Source organism: Protopterus annectens, chromosome 2.part2, assembly GCF_019279795.1.
Source record: "Protopterus annectens isolate FY-2018-M chromosome 2.part2, PAN1.0, whole genome shotgun sequence".
NCBI lineage: Eukaryota > Metazoa > Chordata > Ceratodontiformes > Protopteridae > Protopterus > Protopterus annectens.
The window spans coordinates 924,655,466-924,665,465 of record NC_056730.1 but is presented as its reverse complement, the minus strand read 5'-3'; the positions used below and the strand labels follow the sequence as shown (position 1 = coordinate 924,665,465).

The 10,000-nt window shown below is 38.2% G+C and overlaps 1 protein-coding gene across 1 annotated transcript in view; it reads right to left on the bottom strand.

Annotated features, from left to right (window-relative positions):
- RASGRF2 (Ras protein specific guanine nucleotide releasing factor 2) overlaps positions 1–10,000 on the bottom strand; it is a 1,933,635-nt gene that overhangs the window by 619,329 nt on the left and 1,304,306 nt on the right. Inside the window, exon 17 of the mRNA XM_044064238.1 lies at positions 9,536–9,628. Coding sequence (XP_043920173.1) covers positions 9,536–9,628 — 93 coding nt within the window. The remainder of the gene's footprint in view (positions 1–9,535; positions 9,629–10,000) is intronic.

Sequence of the window (10,000 nt, the reverse complement as noted above, 5' to 3'; positions counted from 1 at the left end):
GTGTGTGTGTGTGTGTGTGTGTGTGTGTGTGTGTGTGTACATGCATGTTTTCACATGTCTCCTTAAAAAGTGATGCTTCAGAAATTACTTGGTCATTCTTACTTAAATAAAGAAAGGATTATTTGAGATTTTGGATTATGATGTGCTATTTTAGGTAATTTCTCCTTTCTTTTTTTTTTTTTTTTTTGCACTATTGTGCAAATGTGGAGTTGGTATATATAAGCTCATGGGGTTTGGGGGCTTATCCTCCCACATTTGCTTATTTATTTAGCCTTTGTTGACTGGGTTAATCCCAGTAGGCTAGTGGCCTCCTTTCAGGGGATACGTAAGGTGGTATTTATACCTCTTGGGAAAATTTAGCCAGGGCTGCAGGGAACTTCCCCTGCTGTTTTACGAGTAAGTGCTGTGTAAGTGCTCTTCCTGCTTCTGTTTCAGGTGAGGTTACCATCAAGGTGATCTTTCTGTTACTCAGCTTTTGAACCTGATGAATAAAGAAGATCCAGAAAGGAGCCGGAGATATCATGGTCTGATATTGCTGACAAAATGTTTGGAGGGGACGATGTTAAAGGACACGCTTTAATAAAAGAAGGTTTGAAAACATGGATGGATAATATTGGAGAGGAAACTGTAAAAAGAATCATATGCAGCTGCAGCAGGACAGATGCAGAATCAGTTAACAGATACTATAATAAAACAAAACCTATTGTCAGAATTAAGAGTAAAAAAGATGCTTCTAATGATGATTTTAGGGGACAAAGTAATATTGCCCTTGGGTTTTTCTGTGAAGGCTGTCCGATCATTTATTCATTTGGGCAAAGAGCAGTTTTGCAATGTGACTTGCAAATCTGAACTTTTGCTGGATAAATTTTGTATTAGTTGTGAACTGAAAAAATATATTTATCCTTGGAATGAGTTTGCTTTCTCAGATCAGGGGACAAAACTAAGAAAGAAAGTTGTACCACAATTTAGAACAGTTGAAATCAAAACACGTGATGTGCAAAATTGTTTACACAAAATGTGTGACCACGTTTCTAATATTGTTAAAGCTAAGTATGAAACAGCATTATATAATAGGGGATGGATGGTGGATGTTTTTCTAAAAAGAGAAAATGACTGTGTTAAGCATTTACCAAGTGCTATTTTTGTGTTTGGGAATAAGGGGATTTTGAGGTATGTTGGCCAGCAAAAGGCATGTATTTTTATTTAGTTCCCTTATATGTGTATGTCCAAAAATAAGGTGCAATCAATGCAAAGAGAAGGGTTGCATATGGTGAATAAATATAAGAAGGAATGTAGACTATATCATAGAGAAGGACATTTTTCATATGATTATGATAAAAGTAATGGGGAACAACAAAATGATGAGGCAGACATAAGGGGTGTTCTGGAAAATAAGGTGCAAAATGAGTATGTTTGCCTGAAAAATTAAAAAGGGGGGTGAGTTAATTATAAAGAGTCAAAATGATACCACAATTCAAGGGAATGTTTGCAATTTTGATATTTATGATTAAATTGATAATACTGAAGTTAATGAAATGATTAGTAAGATGTCTGCTAGTTTAGTTAGAGATACGTCAGATTCAGAATGACAAGATGTTCAGGAGTAAAAAGAAAATCAATGGGGAAAGAGTAAGCATAAGAAAGAGGAAATTTAAAAATCTTTCACCAAACATTAAACAAGGTAATGGGTTCTTTCTTTGAATGTTTAGATGTTAGATAAACAGGCCTAGAAACACTACCATCCTACAGTGGGGTGTTAGAATATGATGTAGATATTATATGCTTGCAAGATACTACATTTATTTCTAAAATTGATAAGGTACAGGTTGATAAGCTATGGAATGGGCAAGTTGTGTGGAATGTGGGCCAAGATAAAGGCTCAGGAGTTGTTATTCTTTGGGGGGAAATTTATGTATATTTTCTGCATGGAGAAGCAGTGTGGTCGATGTAAGGTGGGGAGCTGATGTTTTTATGGTAATAGGGGTGTGTGCATATTGTGACGATGTGAGGTATTGCCATCTGTGCCAGGGAGAGTGAGGCAGGGCACATATGACATATGCAGGCATGGTTAGCTGGAGTTTTGTAAATAATGTTGTGTCATTTGACTATCACACTGACTTTTACAGATGTTTGTGTTAAAAATGTATCAACAGTGTTACTGTAACTGATTAAATGTATATGTTTAAACACAAAATTCTGGAAAGGAAGAACAAAAGTTTTTGAAATTGTTTTATAATTTTCAAATTTTGCAACAGATCTTAGCAAACCTCTGAGTGTATGTTGTACCAGAGTCAGATGATCAAATGTGATGTCATTCTATAACCAGCACTGAGAGGATGGAACTCTTACAGCATTTGTTTTTGTTTTGTTTTCTTTGGAACCTAATATAAAAATCTATGCCAGTTAACACAGTCAGTTGAGTAAGTTAGTTCAGATCAGTTAGTTTGAAGATTATCACCTTGCCTTGTGGAAGTAAGCATCTCAGCATCTAATTTTGACTTGCTGTATTAATTAAGTTAGCTAGGGGACAATTATTCTTTAGACAATCAGGAAATAAAGTGAGATTAGTTAATTATTGTTTTTCTGCATCTGTTAAATTTGTCCAACTGTGTTATTTTTATTTCTCCTGTGATTGAAACTCTGATGTTTATTGTACTTATTTAATATTATCATGCTTTCTATTTTATTATTTATTATTAAATATTTTTAAACCTTACATTGTGGCTGGTCTTTTAGAGATTACTTTTAACATCTTGAGAGTACTTGTACTTATTTTAGTGATGCCTTGGCTACTTCATAAAGTCTTGCTGTTTTGGTTACACTCTATCATTTATATTCGTATTGATTTTATTCAGTATAATTGGATACCCTTGTAAGAGCCTTAGAGTAGCTGAGTGGTGGCAGTGTGGTTACCTTATAATCTGGGAAGAGGGATACAGATAATAAATATGTGCCAGCCTTTCCCAGGAGTGTGTGTGTGTGTGTGTGTGTGTGTGTGTGTGTGTGTGTGTGTGTGTGTGTGTGTGTGTGTGCGTGTGTGTGTGTTTGGATAGAGTCTGGGAATAATGAGGAGGTTATAACTGAAAGAGAGGTAATTAAAATGTTAGTATTTAAACAGATATATATCAGGGGATTTGTACAATGGAAATTGATCAATTATTGATAGATCATTCTACTATGAGGGAGTTGCTTTCATCCTAGACTAACTGGTGGATTGTGTTCAAGGATAAATATAAGAAGGTTTTCTTAGAACTGGAAATACAGGATAGACAATAAAAACAGTATTATAGTTTACAAAATGAGATGCTATATAATTTGGAAATTGACTGTGATAAGTACTTTGTTAAGAGAAGACATTTGTTTTATAAAAAAAAAAAACAAAGCATTGATGGCTATTATATAAACAAAGGAATTAATCAAAAGGAAAAAAGAGAAGTTATCTCATTTTTTTAGCAAAAAAGTGAGACATAAGTGCAATCAGAGACCTAAAAATTAAACATGAAGTTAAGAATCAATAAGATCTTCTTTTTCTTTTGGCTGTTCCCTTTAGGGGTCACAACAGCGGAGCCTTCCTCTTTTCTTCTTACTTGGCAGCTCCATCCTTAGGATCTTTTTCCCAATATACCCCGCATCCCTCCTCAGCACATGTCCAAACCAGCACAATCTCTCCTCTCTGGCTAGGTCTCCAAACCATCCAACCTGAGCTGACCCTTTAATATACTGATTCCTAATCCTGCCCATCCTCAACACACAAAATGCAAATCTTAACATCTTTAATTCTGCCACCTCCAGTTCTGACTCCTGCCATTTTGTCAATGCCGCCATCTCCAGCCCATATAGCTGGTCTCACTTCTCTCTTGTAGACCTTCTTTTTTACTCTTACCAGTACCCGTCTGTCACAAATCACTACTGACACTCTTCCCCACCCAATTTACCCTACCTGCACTCTCTTCTTTACCTTTCATCCACACTCACCATTACCCTGAACTGTTGATTCCAAGAATTTGAACTCATCCACCTTTGCCAACTCTACTCCCTGCATCCTCACCATTCCTCTATCCTCCCTCTTATTCACACATATATATTCTGTCTTAGTCCTGCTGACCTTCGATCCTCTCCTGTCAAGAGCATATCTCCACCTTTCCAGGGTCTTCTCAACCCGTTCCCTACTCTCAGATCACAATGTTATCCACTAACATCATAGTCCCATGGGGACATCTGTCTTATATTCTCTATCAACCTGTCCAGCACCATTGCAAATAAAAACAGGCTCAGAGCTGATCTTTGATGTAATCTCACCTCCACCCTAAATGCATCTTTGACTCCTACCAGCAGACCTCACCACTGTCACACTACCCTCATAAATGTCATGTGCCACACTTAAATACTTCTCTGCCACTCCCAACTTGCTCATACAATACCACAACTCCTCTCTAGGCACCCTGTCATATGCTTTCTCTAAGTCTACAAAGACACAATGCAACTCCTTCTGACCTTCTCTGTACTTCTCCATCAACATTCTCAGAAGAAACATCCCATCTGTAGTGCTCTTTCCCAGCATGAAACCATACTGCTGCTCACTAATCATCACCGCCATTCCTAACCTAGCTTTCACTACTCTTTCTCATAACGTCATGCTGTGACTGATCAGTTTTATCCCTCTGTAGTTACTAAAGCTCTGCATATCACCCTTATTCTTAAAGATCGGTACCAAAACACTTCTTCTCCACTCCTATCCTCTCACTTTCCAAGATTTCATTAATCAATCTGGTTAAGAACTCCATTGCCATCTCTCCTAAACACCTCCATGCTTCTACAGGTACGTCATCAGGACCAACAGCCTTTCCATTTTTCATCCTCTTCATAGCTGTCCTTACTTCCTCCTTGCTAATCCATTGCACTTTCTGATTCAATCCCCACATCATCCAACCTTCTCTCTCCCTCTCATTCTTTTCATTCATCAGCCCCGCAAAGTACTCTTTCCATCTGCTCAACACACTCTCCTCACTTGTGAGTACATTTCCCTCATTATCCTTTATCACCCTAACCTGCTGCACATCTTTACTAGCTCGGCCCCTCTGTCTAGCCAATCGGTACAGGTCCTTTTCTCCCTCCTTAGTGTCCAACCTTTCATACAACTCTCCATACGCCTTAACCTTATACTTTGCCACCTCTCTCTTTGCCATACACCTTATCTCCTTATACTCCTTATTACTTTCTTCATATCTCTGACAATCCCACTTCTTCTTTGCCAAACTCTTTCTCTGTATACTTTCCTTTTCTTCCTCATTCCACCTCCAGGTCTCCTTGTCCTCCTTCCTCTGTCCAGATGTCACACGAAGCACCTTTCTAGCTGTCTGCCTTACCAGCTCTGCTGTAGTTACTCAGTTATTTGGTAACTCTTCACTGCCAGCCAGTGCCTGTCTTAACTCTTCCCTGAACTCCACCTCACAATCTCCCTTTTTCATCTTCCACCATTTGATCCTTGAGACTGCCCTCACACTCCTCCTCCTCTTCTTGATCACTAATGTCATCCTACAGACCACAATGCTATGCTGCCTAACTACGCTTTCCCCTGTTACCACTTTACAGTCATCAATCTCCTTCAGACTGGCCTCCTGCAGAGGATATAATCCACCTGTGTCCATATTCCACCACTCTTGTACATCACCCTGTGCTCCTCCCTCTTCTTAAAATACGTCTTCACCACAGCCATGTCCATCCTTTTCAGAAAATCCACTACCATCTAACCTTCTGCATTCCTCTCCTTAACACCATACCTACCCATCCCTTCCTCATCCCCTCTGTTCCCTTCGCTAACATATCCATTGAAATCTGCTCCAATCACCACTCTCTCACTCCAAGTTAAGCTTCTCTCTAGGTCACCAGGTTAGTGATTCCTGTATGCTTTCCTGAGAATAACTTGCATGACCACAGCTGATAAGTCTGTTAGTTTGGACTCCATTTGAATATATGTGACAAGAGTAGCATGACTATCTTGTATGGCTTAGTATAAAAAGCAGGAGTTTGCAAACATTATATTAATTTATTTTTTTATTTTATTTATTCCTGCTTGTTAACCAGGATAGTCCTGACTGGGCCATGCGAGACCTTTTTACAGTGGAGTTCTAAAGAGAAAAGCTCAAATACAGTTAACATTAAATTAAAGCAATACAGCACAGATAATGTGCAAACTGTACATTTTTAATAAATAATTTTTTGTAACAATTAATTACAGTGGATATATGCATGCAATACAGATAACGTATATGCTAAACATGTTAAAAAAGAAAACAGACTTTTATATACAGCAGTGAGAGACAATTTGAGTGATCTAGAAGGGTAATTAGAATAAAGACATATTTTGTATGAGTAATTTGTGAAGGAAAAGGCTTAGCGTAGAAAGCAGAGACTAAATGGGAATTACATTTTTTAGACGTAAGGGTAAAAAGAGTGTAAATGGAGAGAAGGGGGCTTAAACGTTAGAGGGGGAAATAATTAGGATTCTACTTTTTAGATATATCGGTTGAATATAGGGAGTCAACAAGGGTACTGCATGACTTTTTTAACAGCAAGTAGGTTTGTGTCTGTAGAGCACAGAGGTCAGGAGAGTGGAGTACCATTGTAGTAAAGAAATGAGGGCTGGGCATATTTTGGGAAGGTGGAGATTATTATAGTTTTAATAGTGTGAGGCTCTGATCGTTTGGAAGTTCAAGCCAATGTATTTTAATATACAGTGCAGTGCTGGGTGAAATCAGGCATTTTGGTTGTGAATTTCACAATTTTATTATATCATTTCTGTAGTTTTCCTATTAGGGTAGAGTTCATATTTGTAACAACGGCAGAAGCATAAAGTAGAGTAAGGAATTGACTATGGTAAGGCAAAATTGAACAGTGAGGAATTTTTGAAATGTGAAGTTTTTATTTTATGCGGGCATCAAATTTTAGTCATCTAGAGTAACTTCTAGCAGTTTGGTTTGGGAAACTATTTCCTGCTGAATGTTTTTGAAGGTGATGACTTTAAAGTTGTGCTTATCATTGGTAAAGAACTTTAGGGATGAACAGCATTAATTTTGTTTTACTGGGATTTAGGATGAGTTGAGAGCGAGAGAGCCAAGATTCACTAGAGGTGAAGGAGTCTTGTCTTTGCCAGAAATTTGTTCTATGTAGAAAGCATTACAACTTCTACCTGCTCTCCTGGATTACATTTTCTAAGTCAGAGACTCCTATTACAAACTTCCTTGGCTCTCTGCATGAACTCCCTCACAAAGGGCATTACCAGCTTTAATCTAGCCTGTAAACTAAGATTATGCTCTGGCACACTTTTAAATTGTGCTTTTTTTTTCCTTTTCAAGTTTGGTTTGCAAACTCAAGCTGCCCTCTTGGATGCCTGCTATATAAAAGTTCACATGGTACCAACTGGTCCCGTTTTTTACCACCTGCATCCACAGCTTTCCTTAACATGGACTTCAGTGTTTTAGTAAAGCTTTTTACTAATTCATCAGCTGTGAAAGGTAGACTGATGTATTCAAATGCTTAACTTTAAAGCACTGACATAACTGGTGTAATACCCATGGCATAAAGGGATTGCTGTGATAGGTAATATCTCCTTAAGGATATCCATTCCACAGAACAACAGTATCAGCTTCCTGAAATAACCTTTGCATCTGTTTTATGCAATGGCAGTACTTCTGGAAATACAGTAGCATAGTCCATCACAACTAGTATGTACTGATACCCATTGCTTGATTTTACCAATGGCCATAGGATGTCCACAGCAATACATTCAAATGGCATTTCTTTGATAGGCAATGGGGTCAGGGAACTTTTATAATCAGGACAGGGTACAGATTCTGGGCAAAATAACAGAAATTCTCTACCTCTATCATTATGCTTGTCCAGTAAAGTTTGGCTAATACCATAGCCTTAGATTTGTCCACCTTCATGTGACCTCCTGACATGTGACTATGGGCCAGCAGTGATTATTAGCAGGCAGTTGCATTAATCAGATATTCAGATGGTTACCTAAATAATAGTTTCAGAAAAAATAAATAAATAATAATAATAATAATTTTAGCTTGAGATTTAAAAAGCCACAGACAGCAAACCATTCATACTTCAAGATTACCCCTTGGTGTAGAACAAAGTGTGCTTGAAAGAATAAGACACAATATAATGTGAAGCAATATAAATGCATAGATAGGCAGATGAATAAGCATATGTACACATGAGCTGGAGGTCTGCACAAGACAGTGAAGTCTGCATATCCATTGTGCAATTACATAGGTTCATAGGTTCATAGATTCCCTGCACCTTGTAAGGCAAACACCTTAACCATTAGGCCACCCTCCCAACATATACTTCATCATGAGATTGGGTGTGGTGAAAAGCACCAAGAACCCAAGATAGTTTTTTGTGGTGAAATACACCAATGAAAGATGAAGATAATAATCTAATTACTAATAAGATGTGTGTGCTGAATTAAGAAATGTAAATAAGTATCTCAATCCAATGATTCTTTAGTAGCCCGTGACCACAAATGAAGGCAGATATACCTTAAACTTATAAGCTTGCTGCCACCACCAAATACATGGCCTCTGGAGGTGCATTAAAAGTTCATGAATGTGATTGTTAAAATACTTCACAATTTAAACAGTCATATTTTATACATTTATCCTAATTCATTTTGAAGTGTAAGCTCTTATTTGTACCAGTAACTAGGTTTCATTTTTTATTGAATCTTTAGTATTTCCCATTAGGAATAAAGACATTGTACATACGCATACGGTGGTGCAGTGGTTAGCATTGTCACCTCAGAGCAAGAGGTTCTCCGGTTCAATCCTCGGCTGGGGTGCCTTCTGTGCAGAGTCTGTATGTCCTCCCTGTGGTCACGTGGGTTTCCTCTGGGTGCTCCGGTTTCCTCCCACATCCCAAAGACATGCTGCAGGTGGATTGGACACTCTAAATTGGCCCTAGGTGTGTGTGTGTGTGTGTGTGTGTGTGTGTGTGTGTGTGTGTGTGTGTGTGTGTGTGTGTGTGTGTGTGTGTGTGTGTGTGTGTGTGTGTGTGTGCCTTCTGTGGAAGGTTGGGTGCCGGGCTGGCAACTCGACACTGTAAAACTCCACTGCCAATCATGAGCGGACAGGTGATCTGCTGTGGTGGCCCCTAACCGGGAAAAAGCTGAAAGAAGTAGAAGACATACGTATATTCCATGATTCATTACTGCATAGCTTGATAAATTTTGAACAGAGCTGATATTTGTTAGAGAACTGTCTAAAGGTAGTAGTCATTCTATCAGTCCAAAATAAGCCACGATGTTAGTATTCTTTTTAAAATGTAAGAACAGTCCAGCAGCTTGCACTCTTAGTTGTAGGCAATAATAGATGTCATGTAACATATCTTATATATGTAACTTACCTCAGTTCCACTGTATAAATTAGCCAGTTAGCACTCAGACAAATAAGCTAAATCTCTTAGAAGGACAGCTTTTAGTGTGGATTACAGTTAATGATCTTTTGTGAGTTATTCTTCTTACCTGGTGGGCTTCCATGTCCTGCTGCTGCAGTGGCAATAGCAAAGGCAGATGCAGGTGATACAGTACAACGGTTGTTCTCGACAGACTGCACCGCTACATAGTTGGCCAACGAAACCAAAATACTGTTAGGATATTTGTAATCTTTCAATAGCAACAGATTAGACAGCACCTTCTAGAATGTCTAAATAATACCAATACAATACATGTAGTTTCAAAATACTGCATGATAGTGAGCAATGCATGCAAACCAAATACTGCCACCCTGTAGTACTAATACTTCTGCATTAATCTTCATCAGGGTCCAGAATAAGGTGAAGCATCCACATTATAAATGTTATACATCCCTTCAGTGAGTCTAAGTAAACTCTATATTCATCTTGTTCCAGAAGAAGCATTTACCTTGTCTGAAGAATCAAGCAGTTTGAATAATGCCTATAGTGAAACAAGTTAATAACTGAATCAAGT